Here is a 14,106-nt window from a genome sequence, read left to right on the forward strand (position 1 = left end):
TAATATTGTCTGTTGTCATTCAGCAGTCCAATCAATGAGGTGTCATCTGCAAATTTAACAATGCTGCTATTGTGATATTTGGCAACATACCAGTGAATGTCACTTTGGGGTGTGACTGCTTCATAATTCTGCCTTTTTGATAATATACTCCAAAGAGTTGGCCCCCAGAAGAGACCAGGATCCTGACTGGAATCAAAAGGAGTCAAACAGAAACCATTTTCTGGCTTGTGCACAACAAAAAAGGGTGTCTGTGCTATTGAGTCAAGAAGAGGTTAAACAAAGACAACACCGCAGAGCTCTAATTGAAGATTCAGCTGCACATACCAGCAGCTCTATCAGCCCCAAAAAGCTCATCAGGTGTTATGAGTTAAACCCATAAATTGCAGCTGACAGCTGATGCCCCGAGGCCGCTGACAACAAGTCGAACCGGCTCTGCGGCTCAGAATCCAGCCTCAGCATCCCGACACACCAGTTTTTCTCTGCAGATCCGGGGCAGATCACAGGGACACTCACACAGCTTCTGCTTTTTGGACATCTTGAACACTGCGAGGTGAAGTAAACACTGACAGAAACCAGACTCTGAATCATGTGGATCTAAAACGGAAAGACAAACTGGAATATTATCGTCCTCTGCACAGTGGATTTAAGGCTTTATTCACCTCTCAGATGAGCTGAAGGACGGATCCAGAAACGTACACTGCATGAAAGACAAAAGGAGTACTCAGTTTTCTTTGAGGGATATTTCTGGACAGTAATCTGGATTATATGTTGTACTCGGCATTAGTTTATATGCAGGTCACTGGTTGGATTTGGACATGTTGGACCTGACATGACCAGAGTCTTTCCCTCCTTTTGGTTGTGGAGACAAACTCTCCGGTCATGAGACGTACCGTGAGCCTGCTGATGATGACGATGGTCCTGCTGGACTTTACAAACTGTGAGTTCACTTTCACACTCAGCTGATAGAGATTTTCAGAAAAGATTCAGATCAGGTGAAGACATGAGTTTACCCCACAAAATAATAAAAAATAAAATGTATACTTGTATGGATTTTTGGTTGGGTGTGTTGCATCAGTCAGCTAACACGTTGGTCTGAGTGCACCTGCAGAGACATTCACAAGTGTCTTTGCTAAAGTTCAGAGTTGCAAAGAAAAAGTTTGACATTTTATTTTTCTCTGAGAGTTGCAGCGATACCACCCTCATGTCTCCACACAGGATAAATGCCGGGACAAATGTTGGCATGTGCTTCCTTGTAAACTACGGATACGTTACAATTGTACATTTCATTTGAGGTGGATCTGTTTAAATGTTGTTAAATGTTTCTTTACATTTCAATTTTCATTTTAATATTGTGACAACACTGTGGCCAATGTGTAGCTTGGTTTTGGTATAAAAACCACTAGGTTATGGTTTGGAAAACAATACCAGGTTACTGTCACCACAACCTCAGCTGGAATCTGTCACGACATGTCTCGACTCTCACCTAGGTCTCACACCATCCACCATCCCCTCCACCTCCTGATGGGAAGTTAAAGCTCATATACTCAGCCAAATTATTAGAACCTCTGGCAAGTGGAGTGAATAATGATCATCTTGTTACAGTGCAGTGTTCTGCTGGAAACATTTGGTCCTGGCATTTGTGTGGATGCCGTTTGACATGCAACACCTATCCAAACACCATTAGTACCCACCTCGTTGCAGAAGCACTCCCCGATGGCAGCAGCCCCAGCTGGACAATGCGCCATGTCACACTGCAAAAAGAGTGTGACTAAGAGCTCAAGGTGTCCACCTGGTCTTAAGTTTCCCCAGATCTTACTCTGCTCGAGCATCTGTGGGACTTGTTGGTACCCCGAGGAACTCCGATAAACAGCGGGGCCTGCTTGGATCAGACTTGGCTCTGACCTGTTGAACAGGGGCGTAAATATAGACAGTGAAGGCAGTGCGGTTGCACCAAGATGATCAAAGTTATTCACTTCACCCACCAGTGGTTTGAACGTTTTGGCTGATCAAGTTACATTTAATCTGAACACATCACTTCAGTAACGTTGATTTACCAGTAATACATATGAAACATACAATGCCAACATTTTCTCCTGGCGGCTGGGCTGCTGCACGCTAAACATGGAGCTACAGCCAGTTAGCTTAGCATCAAGACAGGAAATAGAGGAAAACAGCACTGCACAAACGTTAAAAACAACCCACCTACCAGCACCTCTAAACCTCACTGATTAGCATCTTATTTGTGTCATTAAATGCATCCCACAGCTACGTCATGCTGCCCTCTGACAATAATACCCAGCTCCTCAGAGCAGGACCTCCCCTCTCTGTATCTCACATAAGATTTAAACCATGAACTCATTCTGTCAGCAGATGTCTGGATGCTGCCGGCTCCCAGCAGAGTTTCCATGGAGTCTGTTGACATGAGACACGTACTGAGGTGGGGCCCTCTGGAGGCTCCCTGTGACACCGCAGCCCTCTACTCTGTTCAGTTCCAGGGGTGAGTCTCACACACGCGCACAGACACATCACACGTTGTCCTCCTCCTGTCACATACTCACCAGAACACACTATGTGGATTAATCCGCCACTGAAAATTGTCCCAAACAAAGTCAAATCCCTCCTGTCTGATAAAAACCACAGCGAGCAGCTGTTTGAAGAAATTACTGATGAAACTATTTATATTTGTGGTTTGAAAGATTTACAGACAGGAAGTCAGACAGCGTTTGGAGACGGTCTAACATGTTGTTGTTTTGTTTTGTTTTTTTAATGGAACTTACTGATAAACAACTTACATCAGCTTTATAACTGTCAGCGGAGTGCACCACTGAGAGGATTGTAGAAGTATATCATCACCTGACAAGTAGTAATTTTAAAAAGAAAAAAAAATTAGTCTACAGCATATTTTATTCTTAAAAATCATGTGTCTTGCAGAAAATATTGCCGTGTGGTTTCCACTTTGGGGGACACACCCCAGGTGAAAAAATAAATACATTTTGCTTTATGAAATTTAGGAAAATGCACAGATCACACTTTCCTAAGTTTAAGATGAAAAAGACAAAATGAGATATCTAGTTTTATTTTATTCATTAATAGTCCAAAACCCAAAGATATTCAGTTTAATATCACAGAAGACTAAGAAAACAAATTAACTGTCACATTTCAGGAGCAGGAATCTGATTTTTGACATTTGTGCTAAAAAAAAATAGTTGCAGTACGGTGAGTGAATTAAGACGTCGAGGCACAGTGAAACATGAAAGCTGCAGCTCATACCTGCAGCCTAATGTAAGACACAACATCCAGCAGGTGTGTTTACCTGGTAATCATTACATTCATTAAGTAATTTAAATAATGACACACCTGTCCTAATAAACAGAATCAGCAGGTGTGTCTTTTCTCTGATGAGCCAGCTGTGACACATTAACACACAATGCTGCGTTAGTTTCTACATTCAGACTGCGTCACGTCAGCTGTAAATCACATTATAATTATCTGTCCGAAACATTCCTGCGGTTGGTTTGAAGTCTTCAATGCGCTCCTCTGTTTAAGGAGAAGAGGATATACTTTATTAATCCCTGAAGGGAAATTAAATTTTCTCACTCTGAAATACACACACATGCCTGAAATACACACACAGGCCTGAAATACACACACATGCACAAACGTGAGTGAGGGGGCTGGTTGGGTGCCTTACTCAAGGGCATCTCAGTAGTGCCCAGGAGGTGAACTGGCACCTCTCCAGCTACCAGTCCACACTCCGTCTTTGGTCTGGACAGGACTTGAACCGGCGACCCTCCCGTTCCCAAGCAAAGTCCCTATGGAACTCCTACTGCCCCTTTATGAGGTTCACGCCTCCAACCGTAGCCTGAGGACCAATTTTAAATGACTCGTCTTCACAAATATACTATATGTGGTACTCCACATACGATGTGCAAGGTACCCTGGGTGTGTTGGTTGTTGAGGCCGTGTCAACTTCAGCCTGTTACATGCATTGTCTGTTTTCAAAATACACTTCTGTTTTCACAAGAAATGTACAGTTTGCACACTGTCTCTTTCAAAATAAAAGCACTATGTCGGTACAACACCAGGAATTGATGTTTTTCTCCTTCAACAGCAAATCATTCAGCCAACACGCACGTGAGGTTGGGTTTAGGACAAAGGGACAGGATTGGCGTCGTAATATTACAGGAAGTGAACACCGGCCTCCCGGGTGAAAGTCACAGGCTGTTTGACCAGTCTACCACCCCTCCTACCTTTACTTACCTTGTTGTCCCAGCGTTTCCTGCTGACATCACCGGTCACCACTACACAATAACAGCAACTGGCTGCGTATCATGCTGTGTTGAAAGGACGTCTTTATTCGTCTGTGTCTGACGCCAGAGGTCACTGACAAAGCGCTGTATTCAACGTCTTCAGAGTGAGACCGGGTTGTCTGCAGTATGCAGCCCACTGAATATGCGTGTTTCTCCCGCTGGCTCCACCCACAAGTTCCTGCTCACCTCATAAACTTTACATTGTGATGCTGTCGTAGATTTTTAAATCGCTTTCTCGGCTGTAGCCTAAAATTGAAGCAATATTTAACCCCGTCACTGAGAAGCTAGCATGACGTGACTGGTACCACTGGGTTCCTCCGGTCTCCTCGTTTCAGAGGGATGAAAACGAAATATCATTGTGCATTTTTTCAAACACTTTTATGTAAAATTCAGTTTGGCATATTTGGAAAGTTTGGGGAGGGAGAACTTAAATTTAAGTTTCATGTGAGTGAAAAAAACCTGTCATGTAGGTTTGATAACAGAGACAGTGGACGTGTCTTCATTAGTGCTGTGATAAATGTCACCCAACAGGTTGGCTCCACCTGTCAGCAGGCCGACACACTGACTCACCTTCACTCTTAATTTTATTTTCACTGCGCTGTGACAAACAGAAGCCTGAGTCAAGGAGGAAAAACACTGAGAACAGGCCACACTCAGCTCCTGTGAATTAGTGGCATGCACAGCAGCAGCAGCACAGCGGTGGAGGTATGCAGGGTGTGGCGCCTGAGTTTAGCTAATTATTACTGAGGTGCCAGCTGGGTGAATATGACAAAACCCACATTATCTGTTCAGAGACGCTGACGTGCACGAATGGTTAGAGTTAGTTTCAGCTCACACAACCAGTTCTGTTCTCATGCTGCAACCAGAAACACAAAAACCCTTCAAAATAAAGAAGCATGAAGCGGTACATTTCAAGCTCTCTGTGTGTCTCTTTCTCCTTCAGTGAGTTTGAGCTGATGTTGCTGAACGGCAGCTGGGTGGACGCTCATGAGTGTCAGCTGATTCCTCACACTCACTGCGACCTGACCTTAGACCTGGGCTCCGACTCCGACTACAACCTCCGCGTCAGAGCACAGTGCGGCTCCCAGGTGTCGCTTTGGACCAAGCTCAGCCTGCCCTTCAACCGCAGAGACAGTAAGATGTTTCTCACATGTGAAATTAAGTTTATACCTTTATTTACAAACACATTGTGTTAGCCAGGCCTGTCAGATATTGTAATTTTCAGAATATGGCAGGCTGCTCAGAATCATTTGGTTGTCAGAGTTTGGTTTTAATTAGTTATGTAACGTTATAGAAAGGGGGTGTGGCGTCATGATTGACAGCTGTGTGCTTGTAATCATTGGTGCTGGATGTATGGGCGGGATTTGTTACCAGCGAAAGATAACATCGTCGTTATTACTTTGGCTTCATGTTGTACTGTGGAAGGAGGTGGAGGTGCGTCATTCGTCTTTATATACAGTCTCTGGCGTGGACGTGCATCGTCTACACTGGGCGTAGCTGTGCCTCGTCGTAGTGTTAGGTGGTGCAACAGGTGTAAATATTAATCACAAGGCTGGATTCTTTTACGTCCAGCTGTTGCAGCCGGATTTTGATGTGTTATTTACATTTGAAATAGTTTTGATGCCAAAGAAGAAGAAGAAGAATGAAATGATGTAAAGTTCCATTTAGTGCAGGCGTCAGTTAACTATCAGAGGAGCCATTTATGACCAAAAATAATTATGTCCAGAGCCACAAAACATATTTTAGCCTTATGGTAACACTGCGTATTAACTTCAGTCTAAATTTATTTATTTATGATTATTTGATGCTTTAACATTGCAGCGTTGGCAGTGAAAGCAAACAAATCTGTCCATGCATTATTAAATTCTGTATTTTATTCTGACACACTGTTAGCCGAGCGAGGGAGGCTCAAGACGAGCCACCACTTTTGAGGTTTGGCAAAATTTAGAGGAAAAGGCGCCAGGCCGTAGATGTATGACTCACGTTTTAGTTGACGAAATGTTAAAACTTTTTTTTTTTTTTAACAGTGCAGAGGCTACACATTTACATTTACAGGGGATGCAAGAATTTTGTTAAAACTACAACAGTGATAAATAGAAATGAAAATGTTAGAAACAAATAAGTTATTCACTTTCATGATATATTTGGTCAAAGCTACAGATGAGGCACTGATCATTACGCCGCCTTTGCTTTTATATACAGAACAATGGCAGCATCATGTCGCTCCAGTGTGCGATTCACAGCATGCCAGCGTTCCAGGAGCAAAAAAGTTGTGACGGTGTGACGTGTACCACAGCAGCATCGGCCTCTAGTGTGACATATAACATACTTGTCGGCAGCACTTCATACACTATAACAATGGTATTAAGGTGTCAATAACAATTATTTATTGTGAGGAGCTCCTGGACCTCATTTTTTCCCAATTGGCGGACATTTTCAGTTGCTGTTCATCTTAGCTGAGTTAGCTGCTAACTGCTGCTGGCTACTTTTTGCATCAGTGGTTCCCAACTGGTCCAGGTATCTCATTGGTCATTAGTTCAAGGTCCACACAGTGTAATATATTCAGTGTCATACTTGTATTTGAACATTTCGTCGAGCTAGTTTTCTGTCTCTGTTAAGTAGCTGTCTGTTAGTCACTCACTCTACAGCAAGAAAGAACACTTGAAAATAAAAGCTCTGTGTTAGAAATTAGCTGCACTTCAAAATATAGTGTTATTTTTATAAACTTGACATGTTTGCGGGTCTATTTAGAGAGGACCCGCCACCCACTTTTTGAGCGCGACCCACCAGTTAGGAACCACTACATTACATCTCCTGGGGGTTATTACATCTCCTGGGGGTTGAACACATACCAGATCGTCAGAATATCACACCCGTCTCGTCCTGCCAGCTCACGCTTTTCACACAGACATTACTACCTCCACCGCCGGCTTAAAGATGAGACAACTCTGTCCCCCTATTTCGTTACTGTCCCTGTTATACAAAGCGGCGAGGTGGGATAACGGCGCAACATTCCCGCCTTCAAGATGCAGTCTATAAAGAGGGTCTATGAAGAGATAATGGGTTGGGTATAAGGTCGGGTCCAGGTTAAGGTAAGTAGAAACAGACTTTGACACAACACAGCTTAAGTCCCATGATTTCATGAACGCTGCAATAATGGAGACGTGTCAAATTATCCAGAGGATGCACAGCACAATCTTTTCACCAGAACATTTTGACTTATAAAAAATTATGATTCTAATGTGTTTGAACTCAGGATTTTATGTTTTGTGTCAACATCAGGAGGAGGTTACACACTTAGAGTGAAGGGGCCCCTCTTTGGCCCTTTAAAATGTCTGTCCACGTCGCTGTCGAGCACATCACTCATAGATTTTTAAAAAAAAATGCATAAATCAGTGAATGTTAATCTCTTGTTGACAGCGGTCTTGACGGCGCCGGAGATGGCGGTGACGGTGGCAGGTGATGCCCTTCAGGTGTCGTTCAACAAGCTTCCTCTCACTGCTGTTGTCAGTGTGACGGTGTGGAAGAGAGGCGACGAGCTGCAGGTCAGAGTTTACTTCTCGTCTTTATTCCCTTCTTTTCCTTCCTCCCATGGTTATGTGTCCTGTCCTTTATTTTTCCCTCTTTCCTGCCTTCTCCTCTTCTTTGTTTCCTTTCTCCTTGATGTCTTTTCTTCTTTTTCCTCCTTTTGTCTCATACCTTTGTCTCCTCCCCACTCAGTTTGTTTTTCCAGCTCACCTCTCTTTTATTCCTTCACCCTTTCCTCTTCCTTATTTATTGCCGTTTTTTTTATTTCCTTTATTTCCTGCTTTTCTTTCTTACATCCTTTGATGAACCTTTCCTTCTTCCATTGATTGATATCCCTTGTCATCTCCTCTGCTTTCATTGAAGCAAGTGAATCTGTAGCTCAGACTAGCTGCTGAGGTGCAGATATTTTGCACTATTCAGTTAATTTCTTGTCTATTTTTTTTTAAAACAACAACAACAACAAAAAACACTTGTATTATACATCTTCCCCTCATTTCTCTCTGTCTGACTCTGATTCAGACCACTGTGCACACAATGCCAGCTGAGCAGACGGTGCTGCTTGTCCCCGCCCTGCAGGAGGGAGCAGTGTACTGCGTCAGAGCTCACACCATCCTGGACAATCGGCTCCGCAGCAGCAGCACCGAAGCCCAGTGTGTCTCCATCACTGGTGGGTTACAGTTACAGGGTGTTATGGCGCACACACACACACACACACACACACACACACACACACACACACTCATTTTGTTTTATTGACATAATACCTAGGCTATATGTTTTCACTTTCCTAAATAGATTAACTTTCCATATTTCTTATATTACCAATTTACAGAAAAGTCCTCATTTTCCAAAAAATTACTTACCTAAAGGATGTCACATCATTTTTTCCACTTCTCAAAAATTTTTACTTTCCAAAAATGTCCTCTTTCCAAAATGTCCCAAATTTCAAAAACCCCACTGTGGAAAATGTCCTAACATCGTGCTCTCACTTTCCTAAAACGTTCCCCTTGTTTCATGTTCTCTACAAAATATTTCAGATTTCAAAATATTTCCTTACTTTCCCAAAAAGTTACTTACCTTATTGATTTCATGTTTCAGTTTTTTTTCCACTTCACAAAAATATTTCCACAATCCATGTTTTTACTTTCCAACAATGTCCTCTCTTTCCAGTTTTTAAAAACTGTTCCCAGTTGGCAAAAAAAAATGTCATTCCTAATGTCCCATTGCTCATTAGTCTTTTCAAAATATTCTCATTTTAATTTTCCAAAAATGTTGACAATTTTTAAAATGTTGTAAGAACCTCACATTTATATATTTTTTAATATTCTCATGATCCATGTTTTTACTTTCCAAAGTGTTTCCACTTTGCAAAAAGTCCTCACATTCCATGTTCCTAATTAATTGTAATTTCCTAAAACAAAGTCCCCACTTTCCGATATTTCTTTACAAAAATGTCCCAATTTTTAATAAATGTCACTTTAAAAAAAAAAGAATAAGAAAAAATACATTTAAAAAAAAATAGCAAGATTTTATCACCCTGACCAAATGTTTCAGGGTTCTTTTTTTATACTTAACAAAAAATATTTTTCAAAATCCATTTTTACTTTACAAAAATATCCTCTTTCCACAAATGTTCCTATTTTCAAAAATCTGTCCTCACTTCGCAAAATTGTCCTCATGCTCCATGTTCTCGCTGTTCTTAAAATGCACAAGCCTAAAAAAAAGTCCTCTCACTCCATATTCTTTGCAAATTATTCCCAGTGTCAAGAGATGTCTTCACATTCCATAAAATCTTGTTACTTTCTGAAAGAACCTTGCATTTCTTTCCCACCAAAATATTCTAACAATGTTTTTACTTTCAAAAATGTTCCACTTTGCAAAAATGTGCTCAGGTTCCATGTTCTCTATTTCCTAAAACAAAGTCCCCACTTTATGAATTTTCTTTACTTTACAAAAACCAAAAAAAAACAAACAAACAAAAAAAACTATATACCAAGAATTTTCTCTTTCCAAGAATTCCTTCCTTAGCCAGTCACGACCTTTTATCGAATGAATTCTGTTAAATTTGCAAAAGAAATATAATGAATAAACAGACTTAAAGAAACACTCTGACCTGGGTTCAAAAATAAATGCTGATAAATCAGAAACTTTTCTTCATGATCCACCCACAGGTCCAGACGCTGCCTGGAAGAAGCCGACCACTGTGACTGTGACCGTCATCATCATGGCCGGTCTCCTGTTCGCTGTCTTCTGGTCCATCGTTCACTGTCGTCCAGACGTCTGTCAAACGTACATCCGTAAAGAGCCACTGCCCCGCTCGCTGGTCAGTCTCACCCCGTATAAACACAGAAATGCATATAAAACTAGTGCATTAAAGTCACGTTAGAATAGACCTGGTTTTGAAAATAACTTAATATTTAACTGAGCTCCAGAAAATTGATTTTAGATTTTATAAGTATGTAAAACATATAACAAATATACCATAAATATGTTACTTACTTAAACCTGGTTACTGTAATGTGTCTATATTTATTTTTAAAAATTTTTTGTCATTTTTTAACCCAGCTGTTTTGGGTGTCCTGTACTACTGGATGTTATTTCTATCTTTAAATATTGTGATTTACTGTTTTTATAATTGTAATGTGACACAATTCTTATAAGGAAATAAGGCTTTTCACATTTTTTAATTACATGAAAGATTCTTAAAATTTGATCTATACTCCATCAAGATCTGAGATCTTAAATTATACATACTGTATATGCTCCAGTAAGTATATTTTAAATACATGTGCATATATATTTCACTCAAAGGGATGAAAATCAATTTAAGTCTCAACTATGTGATTTTGAATTATTGAAATATCGCAGTATATCAGTGTGTGTTTTAATGTGCTAATCTTTAATAAAGGAAATCCGCCCTCTGTTGCAGGAACCTGATTGGGACACTAAAATCGCGATGAGCCCTGAGGAGGCGGAGCTTTGTGAGGAGGTCCGTGTGTGCGTCGACCCACTGACAAGTTAACAATCTGAAACCCTGAAGAGTCACGACCAAGCGGCAGCGTCCGGGCCTGAAAAATGAAGCTAATGCGCAAGTGCCAAAAACTGCAGTTCTTTGAACGGCCACTTGAGGCTGACTCCAAGAGCGAGTCGATCCCCACAGACCGCCATCTTAAAACTTTACAGCAGAAGCAAACATGTTTACAGACTGGTACAAGGTTTAGTCTCCACGACAACCATATGAAGGGGTGACAGGCTGTCTGTGAGGCGTCGCTACAGTCTGAGTCAGATCCACCCCTCGCTCCTCCACAGCTCCACCCTCTCATCCAAATATGGTCACTTATGGCTCCAAAAAAACAAGATGGTGACAGCTGAAATCCCGAACTCTGGGCTTTAAAACAGGAGTCCACAGGATGACGTCATGGAGTCACACTCTGTGGTCACAACACATCTGGAAGACCAAGTGCTGAACATGGTGGACTGATGTTGTATGCTTATGTTTTGAGAAGATGCTGTTGAGCTGTTTAGGTCTCCTGGAAGTTTTGGGGGGTTTGTGATGTGTTCAAATCTTGTGGGAAAACTGAAACAAGCAGAGGAAACAAAAGGAAACAACGGAGATGCTTTGTAATCCAAGCCATGAGATGTTTCACCACTCCAAAACCAAACAGCTCGTTACATCGTCACTTTTGTTATCACATCACTACTGACTTGAAATACAACAGTCACGTCAGTGGACTCATTTTAGTAATCGTCGTGCTGCTGTCTCGTCTTAGGTACACTTAACGGCAATGACCCTAACATTTACACACACACACATCTGAATTTTGGGGAGATACGCAATTACCAATTTTACAGGGTGTAACAGAAAAGTAATATAACAAGTAGCGTAAAGAATTCACCCTTTGTCAAGACCCGCCCATGGTCCCGCCCCCCTTAGTTACTGTTGCTGGATTCGACAAAATAAGCCTCGCGAGGGTTCATTCCCATAGGAAGCAATGGAAAATACCAGGAGATTTAACTTTCTCGTAATTCGAATTGAATCGATCATTCTGTCCAAAACGTTGCGTCAGCGATAGAGAACAAACGTGGCTACAGTTGAGTGAACGGGTAGTATGTGACCCGATGTCCCGATGTCTGACGGTAGCCTTGGCTGCTAACGTGAGTTGTTACCCCTGACGTCTGACGTTAGCAACTGTTGCTATGGGGAGAAGCACTCTGGTTGGTGGGTCAGCAGACCAATCAGAAGGCCAACAAAGGGTCATTTACTGTTGGCAGGGAGTGATTAGTAAAGTGATATTATTACTTTTGAGAAGAGTAATGAGTATTTACAACATTCTGTTTTTGTTTGTAAAGAGAGTATAAATGAGCCTTAAGTCCGCAGCTGTAGCGTGGCTACATGCGTTAGCCTCACTGGCTGCACTTTCTGACGTGGACGGTGTGTCAGAGTCTCTGGTTTGTCACAAGCCGATCCATTGCGGCTGGGGAGAATATCTGTACACCTGGAATAATAATACAGATAATTTGTTTATTATAGTATTTATTTTCTGTGACATCATCAGTAACTGTAATGAGTCGTAGATGTTTACTTTATGGCATCTTTTTTTGTTGCCGTCACGTTTAAGTGTTACATGTTGTCACTGTGTTATTGGTGTTTTATTAGATTCATACTGTATTTATTTTACTTTTTTTACATGAATCCTGATCCTGTGTGTGTGTGTGTGTATGTGTGTGCGTGTGTGTGTGTGTGTGTGTGTGTGTGTGTGTGTGTGTGTGTGTGTGTGTTAAGATTCAGTTCAGGTGATATTTTGTATTAATATTTTTTGTCAATAAATTCAACATGTTTAAAAGTTCTGTTTTCACTGAGCTCAGTCACTCTTAATAATCTCAAGATGAACAAGTTCAGTATTGAATCTTAAATACATTATAAACCTTCATCAACATTTGAACTGCAGTAAAAACAACTGTTTTTGCACTTTCCATTCTCAATTTGCAAGAAAAAAAAACAGCAGCTTCTCAAGTTCAGAGTGTTCTAACACGTTTTCTGTATGTTCGCCTCCCAAAAGCAATGCGCCCAAATTCGTACATATTTCCCACGTGTTTTGAAAGCTGCGATCACGTGACCAGTCTGCTGATGGCAGTAAACAAGAAGGCAATCTCAAACACTTGTAAGGAGGCAAGTTGGGATTCGTGGATGGGCCTTTGTATTCCTTTCTGAACATAGGCCATTGATGAATTGTTTCCACCCTTGTCTGTCTTTGGCCTTCCTCTCCAGATGTTTCCACGTCAGTCCCTTCTTGATTTCTTGCTCTGTGCTCCTTCTCCAGGTGTTTTTGGGTCTTCCTCTGCCTCGTGTGCCTTGTGTGGATGGGACACACACACGCACACACGCACACACACACACACACACACAACAAAAAGGACTTTCACCCAGGACTTTCCCCTGGAGTAGCGTGTTCACATCTGTGTGACCTTTGAGTCATTTTAGGAAACATCCTCACCATATTTCTTTCCCTAAACCTAACCTCCGCAACTTCTGTTCCATAGGGTGCAAAGATATCATAGGAACCATTCTATGAAAATACGTGGTTAAGTTACATGAGACACAGTTTCCATTTTGTTTTGTCACAATCATGATGCAGAAGTTTTAAGAGAAAATAGGTCCTTCATATCTTGTGATGACTGGTGTGAGAAAATAATGACTTTACGACAGAAAGAAAACAGCAACATTTTTGCAGCAGTTACATCTGTTGTTTTCAGCCTTCTCCCCCATCTATGAGAAGTTTGTAACTGGTTTTGTTCCAAAATAGATATCTACTTCGTACCTCAACCCCATGCCCACTTTTCTGAGTCAGTCATGTTTGCATGTGCTCTGCTGACACATTTCTTTTATACTTCTTTCCTGTCTGACTCTGTGACCTACAGTTTAACATGGCTGCTGTTACCCTAGTAATATAAAAACCTGGATCTAACCTGGAGACCTATAGGAACTACAAACCAGTCTCCAGTCTCATGGTCCTTGCCAAACTCCTTGAATAAACAGTTGCCAGCCGGGCTTTAGGGCTGCAACAGTTCACAAAATTCACAGTTTGGTTTGATACGATACAGTGATACATTTTCAATGCAGGAAAAAAGGAAGAAAAATGTCCTTGATTTTTTAAAACTACTCCATCCCCATTGGTAGCTTTGTCACCTTCTACCTATGCCAGTCCTCAATGCCTATGTGCAGTTTCACATAGATTGACCACGTCAGTGAGTAGAAAAACGTGGGACA

The 14,106-nt window shown here is 41.4% G+C and overlaps 1 protein-coding gene across 2 annotated transcripts; it reads left to right on the forward strand.

The window, feature by feature from the left end:
- Positions 1 to 485: 485 nt before the first annotated feature.
- Positions 486 to 12,664, forward strand: crfb16 (cytokine receptor family member B16). Of its 2 annotated transcripts, none has more exons than XM_050074964.1 (7): positions 486 to 937; positions 2,368 to 2,497; positions 5,254 to 5,444; positions 7,731 to 7,855; positions 8,358 to 8,505; positions 10,010 to 10,161; positions 10,768 to 12,664. In XM_050074964.1, exons 1-7 carry the CDS (start codon positions 880 to 882, stop codon positions 10,858 to 10,860), a joined length of 897 nt encoding a protein of 298 aa, XP_049930921.1. In that variant the 5' UTR covers positions 486 to 879; the 3' UTR covers positions 10,861 to 12,664. The 2 variants fall into 2 exon arrangements, with proteins under 2 accessions (XP_049930921.1, XP_049930922.1); XM_050074965.1 differs by having other exon boundaries at positions 2,371 to 2,497.
- The last annotated feature ends 1,442 nt before the right edge of the window (positions 12,665 to 14,106 follow it).

This window comes from Epinephelus moara, chromosome 21 (genome assembly GCF_006386435.1).
Source record: "Epinephelus moara isolate mb chromosome 21, YSFRI_EMoa_1.0, whole genome shotgun sequence".
NCBI lineage: Eukaryota > Metazoa > Chordata > Actinopteri > Perciformes > Serranidae > Epinephelus > Epinephelus moara.

Excerpts from the sequence above, each read along its gene's own strand:
- crfb16 (XM_050074964.1), top strand. The coding sequence starts at position 880 with ATGAGACGTACCGTGAGCCTGCTGATGATGACGATGGTCCTGCTGGAC. Across the intron at positions 5,445-7,730 it reads GCCCTTCAACCGCAGAGACA|CGGTCTTGACGGCGCCGGAG; the intron begins GTAAGATGTTTC and ends TCTTGTTGACAG. Across the intron at positions 7,856-8,357 it reads AGAGAGGCGACGAGCTGCAG|ACCACTGTGCACACAATGCC; the intron begins GTCAGAGTTTAC and ends ACTCTGATTCAG.